Source organism: Sapajus apella, unplaced genomic scaffold, assembly GCF_009761245.1.
Source record: "Sapajus apella isolate SASKATOON/1434 unplaced genomic scaffold, GSC_monkey_1.0 scaffold73, whole genome shotgun sequence".
Classification (NCBI taxonomy): Eukaryota; Metazoa; Chordata; class Mammalia; order Primates; family Cebidae; genus Sapajus; species Sapajus apella.
In genome coordinates, this window is record NW_022437013.1 from 8,432,063 (window position 1) to 8,446,274 (window position 14,212).

Here is a 14,212-nt window from a genome sequence, read left to right on the forward strand (position 1 = left end):
TATCATACTAAAGTTTTAGTGTTTATTGATCAAATGTATAAATGACCATTTACATCCAACCATTTTGTTCCCTCCCAAATCCAAGCATATTATATATGAAAAGTTAGTATATGACAGTGATAGGGTTTGGACATTTGTCCCTTCCAAATCTCATGTTGAAATGTGATTCTTAATCTTGGAGGTAAGGCCAGGTGGGGATGATTGGATAATGGAGATTGATCCTTCATGAATGATTTAGCATCATCCCCTTGGTGATAAGTGAGTTCTCAGTCAGTTCATGCAAGATATGCTTGTTTAAGAGTCTGAGACCTCTTGCTTCTCTCTCTCTTCCTCCTGCTTTTGCCATGTGATGTGTTTGCTTCCACTTAGCCTTCTGTCATGATTGTAAACTTCCTGAGGCCCTTACCAGAAGTGGAGCAGGTATTGGCCCCATGTTTCCTATACAGCCTACAAAACCGTGAGCCGGTTAATCCTGTTTTCTTTATAAATTACCCAGTCTCAGGTATTCCTTTATAGTGGCACAAGAAACATGCTAATATAGACAGTTAAACTAACACCAGACACAAGCTTTTATTGGAATATTTTATTTACATTTTATATTGAAAGAGAATCAATACAAATTGGGACATATTTACAGCATTTCAAATCAGTGTACAAGAATGAAATGGTTTCATCCATTCAGCAAACAAAAATACATGTCTGTTTTATTGTTGCCTAAATTCTGCTAGAATTTGAACAAAACTCTAAAACAAAAGATAAGCCACAAAGAGTACAAATAAAGTGCATTCTTAAATAGCTATATTTAACTTTGGTGGATGAAGCTTCAAACTTTATATTAAGGCACCTGGAATTCCCCCCCCCACCTTCTTTTTCAAACACCAATAAAATGCATTCACAAAATTTATAGCTACAGGGACAGAATTTTAGTTTATCTAATGTAATTTTAGCCCATTTAGGTCAAACATAAACTCAATTTTCAAAGTAACATTGCTTGGAAATCATTTTCAACAACTAATTTTACAGAACATTTTTCCGTAGACTAATTCATGCACAAAGATCAATGACCAATATTAGTGTTACTTACTCTGTCATTACCATTGTCAAACAGTATGATTCATATACTGTGCTTTTGAAAAATCCCACAAGTTTGAGAAATAGCTACGCAGTATTTTTGTAAGGAACCTTTCTGTCTAATCTTGTGTCGAATTGGTGTCGTTAATATACCAATCAATTCAGTCCATAATCTCTGAGAAACTATGGTTGACACTCACATGAAGCACATTTAGCTTAATTTTGAAAACAACAAAAAGTTAAAATGAATATTTTGCTTTAAACTTGTTCTATTAACTTAAAGTAGCTTAAATAGGCATTTCATGAAGCACTAGCCTAAGTTTGCATTGCTTTTTTACATTACAATTCCAGATCAATATAAGCACCTGGAGAAAAACCCTGACACATATAGCCCAAGCTAAAGTAGTAGTATTTTTCATTAAGATACTATCATAAAATAAGGTGATCACAGCTACTCCACATTTTAAAAGCAATATGTTTTTATAAGAAAATTGTTATAAATGAAAAATGTGACTTCTTGAAGACAGTTTTGAATGTCTAAAAATGTTGCTATCACTATTGAGAGGAAACTTGCCTATGAAAAACATTATAATGAGTTTGTGGAAAAAAGTTAATAGGTTAAATATTTTAAGCCATTTAACTATAGCATAATATTAGTCATCTGAGCACTTTCAGTATCACTCTTATTTTATTAAATTTATCCAGTTCATTAATAGTAAACTAGGCCCTGATTGGCAGTTCTGTTATTACTAATGGTTCAAGTTTTCTATTGACACAGATTTTAAGATTTAATTTCTCGAACAGCAGTCTCTTGATCAGGAGTTTCATCTTCTTCAAAGGTTGGGTTGTCAACATGAGGGACAACATCCACTGCCACAGAATTTGCTTCATGGTTAACCAGCTGTAGATTTTCATCTTTAAAAAGAAATAGCAATTTTAGGATGATTTTATCCCTCTCTTCTTTTAAGACAAAATTCAACATTCATTTCCAAGAAGACTTCCTTATTTCATTTCATCATACTCTGATTATCATACTCATTCCCTGTAACTTTAATAATTATATAATTTATGCTAAATCTTATGTAAAGTACATATGGCATTATTACATTGATTTATAACTGATCCTTTTTTGATTCCCATATGTGTGCTTATTTCTACCTAGATTATAGCCTCCCTAAGAGCAAAAATTATGTCTTCTACTTCTTCCTTACCTTAAATATAGCAAGCTGTTAAATCTGGCTATACATTTCAATCACCTGGGCACTTAAAAAATTACCAATGCTTCTTCATAAACATAAATATAGATAGATTTTTTAAAAATCAACCAGGAAGTTGGTGGGATGCCCAAAATTGAATAAAAACAGTAATAAATAAACTTAATTGTATTATAAATGAAATACATAACCACATGAAGAGAATGGGGAAGAAAACAACTAAACTTAAATAACTTTGGAATACAGTATTTTGACTGTAACCTATAAGGCTAAAAACAGAAAAAACTGTACACTAGTTAGTGAAATTGTTTTACACAGGGGTATGTGTTAGCAACGCTGAAACTATTTTATGTATATTCTATAATTGAACAAATAAGTAAATATACTGTGGATAAGAAGAGCCTTTCACTGTCAGAGAAAGGAGTTACAAATAAATAAAGGGGGAGGCTAGAATGAACTCTGTGGTGTTAGAGCTGAATCAGATGTATTAGTATAAGGTTATTGTTTTTCAGATAGATAAGATGATGGAGAAATAATGTATATATGTGTGTATATTTGTGAGAGTAAACACATATACTTTCTAGTCTTGTTCATTAAAAGGCCAATAGCAATGACACCCTCGTAACAATAAACACGCCTAGTGCTCAGATCCTGGTTTTGAAATACCATTTTCCAGTAAAAGGCCTCCTGAAGCAATGGCTGATTCTAGGGCTAGGACAGGGAGAGTACAAGGTTAAAATAGATTTTAGCCTAGGGGCCAGCAAACTCCAGCCTACAAACCATAGTTAAAAGTCTTGTAAAAGGTTGTAAAACAACCAACAAAAAAGAAAATAAGAGTATGAAAATGAAGACTTATGGCTTTTAAAAGCTTTGAAGTTAGAAATGAAAATTCCTAGGCACCAACCAAGACCCACCCAAGACCCACTGAGTCAGAAACTCTGGTGGTGACCTCTCTGTTTTAATCAGCCCTCCAGGTGACTCAATGAGTACTTAAGTTTGAAAACCAGTGCTCTAATAGAACTTAGCCCAATGATGTGACATACAGACATGAACTATATGTATTTGGAAAGTTATGCAAATCAACTATCACCATAAAAATCAATGGCTAATACACAAGAAGTTTAAACTAGTAATATGCAATCAGAGACAAAATTAAATCTGGTTTAAGTGGTCACTCATTCAACACAAATTTGAGTATCAACTATGTGCTAGGTCCTGGATAGACAACAGTGAATACAAGGCACTGTCATTACTCAAAGGAACCTTAAAAGTTTTAATAAAATTCAGTGTTACAAGTGCAATGATCAAAGTTCTATGGAAACCAATAGTAGAGTTCATCACATCTAGTCAAGAGAGGCTTCTCAAAGAGGTGTGAGTCTTAAAGAAGAAACAGGAATTATCCTGGGATCCCCCAATTTCTTGGGTGAACCAGAATGGAAGGAATAAGCAGAGAGAAGATAGTGGCTCAAACTATGACTGTGGAATTAAGGTTGGAAATTAGGGGACAGAGTTGAGAACATGGATGTTGAATCAATAGGAAGGGGAAGTGGGAAGAATTTGGGATGTCCCTAGTTTCTGGTTTGGGGCAGTTGGGTGAGTATTAATATCATTCAAATTAAGAATACAGGAGGAAAAACATGGATCATTATTTCATTTGCTTTTTAAATCTCTGCAAAATCTGTTGTGCTTACCTCTTTCCCCCACCCCACCCCTACCCACAGAAGAATAGAACACAAAAAAAGTAGATTGGTATTTTGTTTTTTAAAAGACTAGCAATAAGTTATCTTGTACACTCTCTTTTATCTTTACTGAATTCTATTACCACACAATTATGAGAGTACAAGATCATCTGGGGCAAACAGAAAATGATTCTTTATTATAGGTAGAATAATTCACAGATTGTTAAGATACTTACATCTAGTTTATATTCAAGGGATTGTCTAAAGATTAGATACAAGAAATACAAAGTTTGCCTTTGCATGTTTATATTTATTGTGATATCTTCAGACGTGGTATCTATGGCACTGATAAGCCTACAGAGGACAAAGGTTTATATCACAGGAAGCTGAAAGTTTCATAAGTCATCTCGACAATCAGTTTTTGGTTTACTTTTATGCTAGAATTAAATTACCTCAAAATGAGGATTGAGAGAAGACTTTCAAACCAACAAAAAACATGAAAAAGATTGAGGTTAAGGGGAAAATAATTTTTATGGGAGTTGTATCTTTTTAGGGAAAAAACAGAACTCCCTCAAATTTCTCATTTGGCATAAAATTGCTAAGTTGCAATACTAATTCATATGAATTTTGAAAATGATATATTAAATATTAGTTTCTAACAATTTGTTCATTTCATGGTAAACAGTCAACAGGTGGCAGCACACACCATCCTTAAACAGATTCCTATTTGCAAATGGATTCTGGAGAAGCTGGGTATAAATCAAGCACTTGAAAATTGAATTCTATTTTATCATTTCAGAACTCCTTTATCTTAATTTCTGCTTTATCTGCAATAAACAATGGCTTCTAAAGTTTAAATTTTCTCCTTACTCTCTGTAAGTAGTTAATAAGCTGAGATTTAAAATGCATCGGAGAAAAGCTTTCCAATAAATCTTTCTTTTGTAAATAAGCCCCGCTCTGATGCATTTCATCGATTTCAAATACATTTGAATATATGTATGTTAAGGCAGGGGTGCATCCTTCATGGCATTATTTTAAGTGGAAAAAACCTGGACCGTGATAATGGCTGAATGGAACAAATGCTAAAAAGCAATAGTACTATACAGGCATATGATCCACAATAGATTGTTTGTAGGGCACTCATTAACCCTTAGTATGATGCTTACTTGTTGACTGCACATGTTCCTCCAGAGGCGGTTCATCTGCTCCCTGTACTGAAGCATATCCAGATGATGCGGTCTCACTGCGATTATCCTCTTCATGGGAGGAGGCACTATTGGATGTTTCATTGGATACAGGGACTTGTAAAGACACTGAACCATCTTCAACATCCACCTTTAAAGATCATTTGAATAAATTAAAAGCCTCTCACTGTACATGCTTTTCTTCGACATATCACTTCAAAGTTTATTTATAGGTGATTCATTGGAGCAACATTTCTTAACCTTTAAAACCTGTGATCTCTTTTGATGATCACTAAAGTCTCTTGTTAGCCCCAGTCGAAACAGAGTAACTAGGTCCACCAATGAGGTGAAAGATGCTACAGGCAGAGTGCACTTTCATCTGATATGTTCATTTGGGTGATCCCAGCACTTTGAAAATAATGCCAGGTACAAGTTAGGCCCTAAAATAACATCATGCTGTCCCCTATGGAAAATGAGAATCACTGTCATCTATGTATCTTCCCAAGTGAAGAACTGAGCTTGACTCTATGTTGTATCTTGCAAATAGGCCTTTTAAAAAATTTACCAACTATAAACTTATAATTTAACATTTATTATGCCTCCTCAAATTATGCATGCTTATTTAACTACAAGTTTGGTCACTATGCAACAGTAAAAGATTACAAAAATAGAAAGAGTGATGCCAAGTTGGTAGTTTATATGGTTATTATTTCAAATTCTGACCAAATGAGTCTATTTGAAAAGAGGGAGGAAGAAGGAAAATGGAGGTGGCCCAAGATGGTATCTCATTGTCTATATGATATAAATATGCCCAGATTAAGCATAAACTGTAAGTATGGCATGTTACATAACTAAAAAATAAGGATGTCATTTTCCCCAAAGCCCAGGCATATATCCTTCATATAAATAACATATTAATGTTTACCTCAATTCCCAAAGCTTTGAGTATGTCACATTTGCACATGGGGCAAGTCCTGTGTTCTAACAGCCATGGGTCAACACATGTCTTATGGAAAATATGGCTAATGAAGGAAAAAATACATAGTTATCAGTTGCGAAGTAGCAACACTTTGCCTAATATATATTAACAGATTACTTAATGTAATTTTATTTAGTCTTTGAATGGATGCCTTTTCTTTTAAACACACTATTCATACAATGAAGAAGCCACAGAAACAAAATTTGGGAATTCCATAATACAGTACTTTTAAATATAAAAACCTCATTACTCTAGCTCCCAAAAAATATTTTTAGTACTCATTTGAAAATGGCTAGAATGCTACCTGACCTACGACTTTGTTGATTATTATAAATTTTAAACAGTTATAATTCCCTAACTGTTAAATGGTACAGACATTCTCAATAATATAGTCCAATATAGTATTGAGTACAATGACACAGTACTGATGCTTTAGGCAATGTGATATGTTCCAAGAGCACCACTATTGTATTAAGTAGCTAAGAGAAGGAGGGCTGAGAACAAACTTCAAGAGAGGGATAATTAAAAAACTAAGGAATGAACACTTCCAAATAGATGCTCATAAGTTTATTTTATTTTATTTTATTCTCAATGGATTAGAATAAATTTAAAATTAAATAATCCAGTACTATCCTTATATCTATATGTGTATATATTATATATTATACATATATGTATATTATGTATGTTTGTGTGTACACATGTACATTGTATATTATATATACATATACATATGTGTATATATATATATATATATATATATATAAATTGTGCTGGCTACATTCTCAGTTTTCTATGGAATTAGTTTAGAACAAATTGAGCCAGATTACAATTAGACTTATACCAACTTCATTGGTATTTAGAAATAAATAATAATAAAAATAAACCATTCTTCTACATTTAAATGAAAATAAATTAAAAATAAACATTTTCTTTACTATTTGGAAATATTCACAATAGTTTTCTTCCATCACAATCATTTTTTGTGGGTCAGTTATTTTTATTGAAGATATAAAAGAAAATCAAACTTACTTGCAGGTTAAGATGCGTACCAAATCATTTGGTTTATACAATTCAATGCACACAGCACAGCTATCTCCATCAGGGCCAATTTCCTACAAGCAAATAGTTATTGTTACTTTGACAGATAAGAAAAGATACATTAAACTACAGAACAAGATCAGAACATACATGTACTTAACCAGCCTAAATTCCTATAAAAGGAAGAACATCATATCACTGAATGATTATTTAACTGTAAAGTTTTCAAAGGTGATTTAAAATTATCAAGACTTTAAAAAGATGAAAGAATAAAGTGAAATAAAAGGGGAACAGAACAAAGAAAAACATGTAGCACTGATTTAAACTATTTTTCCTGATTTTAGAATACATAAAATATCATTTGTACAAGTTCTATAACTTTGTTCATTAAAAAAAACAAAGCACAATTCACATACAGTAAAATTCACCCTTTTAGTGTACAGTTCTGCACATTTTGAAAAATATATTTTTCAAATATATTTTTCATTTAAAAAAATATATCACTTATTCCTTAACAAAATTAAGATATAGAATAGTGCTATTACTCCCAACAAACTCCTCCAAACTCTTTGTAGTTAATCTTTCCTCTCATCCCCAGCTCCTGGAAATCACTGATAGATTTTTATAGTTTAGGCTTTTCCAGAATGTCATATAAATGGAATCATGCATTTTCTGGCTTTTGAGTTTGGCTTCTTAAACTTAGCATAATGCATTTGAGATTCATCCATAATGTTGTATGTATCAGTGGGGTTCCCCTCACCCTTCTATCACTAAATAGTATTCCATAATATGTATGTACCACAGTTTATCCATTTACCAGTTGAACAACATTTGGCTTTTTTCCAGTTTTTGACAACTATGAATAAAGCTGCTATAACAGTTGTGTACAGGTTTTATGTGAACATAGATTCCCCCGCCCCCATAGGGTAAATATCTAGTATTGAGATTGCTTGGTGCTATGCTAAGTGTATTTTTAACTTCATAAGAAATTGCCAAACATTTTCAAATCGGCTATATATTTTGCATTCTCACCAGCAAATGAATGAGAGTACCAGTTGCTCCAAATCTTGGTCAGCTCTTGGTATTTTCAGTTGTATGCATTTTAGCCATTCTAATGAATATGTAATGGTATTTTATTGTGGCTTTAATTTGTATTTCTTTAATGATTAATTATGTTTAACATCTTTTATGTGCTTACTTGCCGTTCATATTTTTTTGGTGAATTGTCTGTTTTGCTTGCCAATTTTCTATTCAGTTGTGTTCTTACTGTTGAGTTTTGAGAGTTCTTTATATATTCTTGGTACAGCCCTTTAACAGACATATGATTTGCAAATATTTTCTCTCAGTTTGTCCGTTATATTTTCCTTCTTTTAAAAGTGTCTTTCAAAGAGCAGAAATTCTTAATTTTGACAAAGCCAAATGTATCATTTTTTTCTTTTATGGACTTGTTTTTAGAGTTATATCTAAGAAATGTTTGTCACCCAAGTCATGAAAACATTTTTCTTTAAAGTTTTCCTCTAAAAATTTCATAGTTCTAGGTTTTATGTTAAGGTCTATGATCTATTGAGTTAATATTTACATAGGGTATTTTTTTTTTTTTTTTTTGCTTAAGAATTTCCAATCACTGCATATGGATAGCCAACAACTGGCTAACCTGCTGAAAAAGCTATCCTTTCTTTATTGAATTGCTTTTGCACTTTTATGGAAAATCAATCGACTATGTATGTGTGGGTTTATTTCTGGACTCTGTCTTCTGTTCCACTGATCTATAAGTCTATTCTTTTTCCAATAGGACACTATCTTGACTGCTGTGACTTTAAAATAATTCTGCAAATCAGGCAGTGTGACTCATCCGAAGTTGTTCTTTATCAAAATTGTTTTGTTTATTCTAGTTCTTTTGCATTTTCATCTAAGCTTAGAATCAGCTTATCAATTTTTATAAAAGATTTCCACTAGGATTTTTACTGGAACTGCATCAAATCCATAAATTAGTTTGGTGGGTAACTGATAGCTTAACAACAGTGAGTCTTCTGACCCATGAACATGATATATGTTTTTAGATCTTCTTTGATCTCTCTCTTTCACTAGCCTTTTGCAGTTTCATGGCTTTGGTAAGATTTACAATGGTTTATTATTTCCATGAGTTCTACAGCCATTTTTTGAAATACATGTTTTACCCATCAATGGTAGTTCTCAACTGTCCTAAATCTGAAAATGAATGTTCAAGCAAAGTAACACTAAAGTATTGTATGAGTTTCCTGTAGTTGCTGTAACAAATTATCATAACTCAGTGGCTTAAACAACACAAGTTTATTCTCTTACTGTTCTGAAAATCAGAAGTCTATAATCAAGGCATTGTCAATACTGTGCTCCTTCTGGAGGCTTCAGGGGAGAATCCCTCTTCTTACCTTTCCCAGCTTCTAGAGGCTGTCTGAATTCCTTAGCTCATAGCCTCTTCCTTGTATCACCCTAACATCTTGCTTCCATTGTCACATCCTTTACTGTGCTGTGGTCAAATATCCCTGTCCCTCCCTCTTATAAGGACACCGTGATTGTATTTAAAATCCACCTGGATAACCCAGGATAATCTTCCCATCTCAGGTCCCTTAACTTAGTCATATCTGCAAAGTCCTTTTGCCATATAAGGTAATACTCACAGATTCAAGGGAATAGATATCTTAAATATCTTTGGGGGGACATTATTCAGCCTACTTGTAGAATCAAATACATATAAAAAGTCAATAAGGTTCATAAATGCCAATAAAATCGTACTTTGGAAGAACACTTAGCCTGAACCATGGTTTGGTACCACTGCTTTAAAACAAATAGCATTTAAAAGTCATGAATGCACCTTGTCTCCTTGTTTCAGTGTGCGTAGTTGAAGCCTTCCAATAGCTTTTTTAGCATCTGCCTTTAATTGCCTCTGTAAAAAAAATAGCAGGCATTAGAAAAAGCTATTTTTTTAAAGAAGTATGATGAAAAAGATAGAGAGGGTCAATAAATATTTATCAGGTAAAAGCCAATGTACAAATGAATTTTTAAAGACAAAAGTTAATTAGCCATAATAAATGTCCCATTTACCTGATATCAGGCAGGATTTTCCAAGTTATTGAGACCTTTCACTTACTATGTTTCCCTGTTTTCTTAAACAATACTTTGGGACCATAATGGGAAATGTACATTTCTCCCATCCCCAATGGATTCAAGTGCTATGGATTTTCAAAGCAATCTTCCTATTTGCAAGCTCAGAGAACATTAACATGCCTCTTTTCCAATTTCCTTTTTGAATTGTCTTGTTTGGTGGAAGTTTATAGGATTTGGATTCAAATGGTTCAATATCTGACTTTGTTATTACCCAATGAATAACCCCGCACAAGTCATTTAAAGCTTTGAGTTTGTTTACTTATCTACAAAATGAGTGTGGTACCAACCTTTACACTGTTTGATATTAAGAAAAATATTGCTGTTTATAACCACAACTGCTTTATGAAGAAGATGAATTCTGAGAGTGGTTGCCTTTTATTATTTCACTGAGCATATTGTTTCACTGAGCATTGTTTCACTGAGATGTGTCTGCAAAAGCAAGCCACAGGCTCATTTATGGAATAAGAACTAAAATGTTATGGATAATTGAGTCAGAAGTGAAGTCAGGGTGTGGGAAGAATCTACCAGGAGAGGAAAAGACTATAAAGAGAGGAATCCATGAAAGACATCCCAGGTAATATTTGGTGAGGTATTTGGTGTTAATTTGAAGCTATTGGTGATGCTGCAAATACTTCATTCCCCTTCACTAACGTCTACTACATACATGAATGCCTCAAGTGAAAATAATACACATATAAATTGAAGTAGAGGCTAAGTATCATACTTGGTAGATGCTGTGTTGATATGGTGAATATTTGTTCCCTTCAAATTTCATTGAAGTTTGATCCCCAATGTTGGAGGTGGGGCGTGGTGGAAGGTATTTGGTTTACAGAGGAAGATCTCTCATGAAGAGCTCAGTGCCATCTTTGTGGTAATGAGTGGGTTCTCAGTTAGTTCACGCTGGTTGTTTAAAAGAGCCTGGAGCCTGCACTCTCTCTCTCGCTTCCTCTCTTACCATGTGACACACGTGCTCCCCCTTGCTTTCAGCCATGATAGGTAGCTTCCTAAGGTTTTCACCAGAAGTAGAGGTTGGCACCAAGCTTCTTGTATAGCCTGCAGAACCATGAGGAAAATCAACCTCTTTTTTTTTTTTATAAACTACCCAGCCTCATGTATTCCTTTACAGCAGCGCAAACCCAACTACTACATGTGTGGAATATAATGGTAGCATGTGTGGCATGGCAAGATAAGTGATCTTCCTATTTTGAACTGTAAAATGAACAAACTTAGAAATTTGGCAAAAAGTAGACCCTCAGAACCAGAGATCATTGTGAGAACATAAGCAACTTCCTTCCCATATGTACCCCCAGCCCCAGCTGACATTTAAGTTACATGAAAATTAGAGATAATGTAAGTATTTAGTATAATGTCTGGCTTATAGCAGACACTCAATAAAATGTTTATTACATAAAAATGTAAACTACCATTCATCAATAAGCATAACACTTACTTGCCAAAATATATTTGCTACAAATACTACAAATACTTGTAGCAAATATATTTTGGAATGTAATAATCTGTAAGTATCAGTATGTAAAGAATCTCCTTAATGCCCAAACCTGTCTCCTATATAAGATATCATTTTGTGAAAGGTATTTATCTTAATGCCAAGGAGAATATTAGCCAAAGTATTTCTTTGCTGTCACAGGAAAAGCAGAAACCTCTCAGAATATAACCTGACAAGCAAATAAGCTTAATAGAAACAGTGAATAGGAAGGCCTAGATCCTAAGAAGGAAAAGAGGTGCTAATCAAGGCACTTTCACTCCCATTTTGGAACATAGTTGTGAATTAAAAGAATTCTATGATGAGACTTAATTTCAGCACAAATATCTTCCCTTCTATTTTGTTACCTGCAAGATAATAATAGAGTGACAGTGAGCCAAGGTACACTTAGGATCTTTAGATTACCAAGCCCGACATCTAATGAGACAGAGAAGAAAACTGATGCTCAAAGAGGACGAATGTCTTGTTGGAAATATCAGAGCTAGTGTCAGCTCCACTGAAACTCAGAGTTACATCAAGGTAGCTATCTGTTTTGACCGAAGCTTGGAACAACAAGCTAGTACTATCACTTCCTTACAATATACAGTTGTTATACAATTTAAAATAATTTTTTGTTATCCATTACCTCATTTAATCCTCACAACAACCCCCAGAAGAAGGTATTATCCTCATTTTAGAGATGTGCAAGTGAAGGGTTGAAAACATTAACTTATCCAAAAGGGAATGCAGCGTCTAACTAATAGAGCTGGTACTGGAACTCTGCTCTTCATGTTCCAAGAGTCCATTACAATATAACCATGCATAACTCTGCTGTCTTTTGATGTTTTTCTAGCTCCTAGATTCTAGGGTCTGTCAAACTGTGGCAATCCTTCCACCTGTATGCCTTCATGGTCCTGGCCCTGGACCAGACACCTACACTTCACTACTTTCTTTTCGCATAGATCATGAGTCAGTTAGACATTGAGAGGAGAAAAACACAAATGAGAAAAAAATAGAGCCAGCAAGAAGAAAAGGGAAAAAATGTAATGTAGTTGATGATGTCTTTCACAATCATTTTGCCCTTTGTCCTGAAAGCAATTCTAATTTAGGTTTATAACACAGTTAGGGGAAAGCTCTCATAAGGAAGTGATAACTCTCTAGGGTATTTACTTGATTCAGTCTATATAGTTTGATTTCTCATTGCAAAATATTCCATTCAATACAATATAAATGCCTGAAGCTCCGGTGTTAATGCTTATCAATTTATTAGGAATTAATGTCAAATATATAACTTTCTCAATTACAGCCACGACTATAATGCTAATTAATTTGAAGTGTGGGGTCAAAGGGAAACTTTGTATGTAATGTCTGAGTCTATGCCCAGGAGAAGAGTAGAACTTGCACTAAGATCAGTGCCAGAAAATGACGGTGGGGGGAGAACATAGAAAAAAAAAAAATACGGCCAAATCCAAAATGCCAGAAGACACTAGACAAGAGACTTGATTATAAAGGATCTCTAAAAGATTTGCAGCATAGCATAAACTAATGTTTAACAAAGCAGCCTCAGAATAAAAATGTGTTTTAAAGAAAATCTGAATATTTCAATAGCTCCTACCGGTCTTATATAAAGAAAAGCTACTTTCTTTAAATATGGATGCAAGACAAGTGATTTTAGTAAAAAGCACCAACTGTATTTTTAGAGCTTAAAAGCAAGTCACTCACAAAACTGCCTTAAGATATTCAAGATAGCACTCAAGATATTTCACCATGACACTGATAGCAAGAGTTCTGAGATGCATGCGTCCCTCTAAAAAAACTGAAATATGAGAACAGTATTAGGACCGAGTAGATTATATTCAATACATATGTTTGAACAACATTATGCCAACTTTTGCCCAAATATACCTCGACATTTAGACAATATGCCCCATGTGGACTGTAATTTATATCTTACTCCTTAAACAGAATTTCAAGAATGTATCTGATTATACAAATTACATTGGATACTTTCCCCTTTTCCAATGCCTTGCCACCTGATCAGAATTTCCTTAGTTTATAAATCCTAATAACACATTGCTTCCACCTCTTATCTTGTTCAGTAATTCTATTATCAATGTTCCTTTCTCTCCTATTAGATTGTGAGTAGCTGGAGGACTGGGCCTTAGTCACTTAGAAAAAAATTCCCTATTTGCTAGAGTTTGCTCAAAAACTATTTTCTGAATTTAGAAAATATAAACAGACGTTCTTGATTTTCTCATGCAAGACACTTCTCATTTTAATTATTAAAATCCTCTACTCTATTAAGTTTGGGAAAATAAAGGTTTAAACATTAATTGAGCCTTTACCATGTGTCAGGTTGTAAGCTTTTTACATGTGCCATCTTGTTTAATAATTAACAACATTGTGAAATAGCTATT

The 14,212-nt window shown here is 33.6% G+C and overlaps 1 protein-coding gene across 2 annotated transcripts in view; it reads right to left on the reverse strand.

The window, feature by feature from the left end:
* Nucleotides 1-545: 545 nt before the first annotated feature.
* RNF128 (ring finger protein 128) overlaps nucleotides 546-14,212 on the reverse strand; it is a 90,610-nt gene continuing 76,943 nt past the window's right edge. For both annotated transcript variants that reach the window (XM_032250922.1, XM_032250921.1), the window contains exons 3-7: nucleotides 10,020-10,091; nucleotides 7,160-7,242; nucleotides 6,074-6,170; nucleotides 5,131-5,299; nucleotides 546-1,986 (exon numbers count right to left, since the gene is read on the reverse strand). In XM_032250922.1, coding sequence (XP_032106813.1) covers nucleotides 1,853-1,986; nucleotides 5,131-5,299; nucleotides 6,074-6,170; nucleotides 7,160-7,242; nucleotides 10,020-10,091 — 555 coding nt within the window. In that variant the 3' untranslated portion in view covers nucleotides 546-1,852. The remainder of the gene's footprint in view (nucleotides 1,987-5,130; nucleotides 5,300-6,073; nucleotides 6,171-7,159; nucleotides 7,243-10,019; nucleotides 10,092-14,212) is intronic.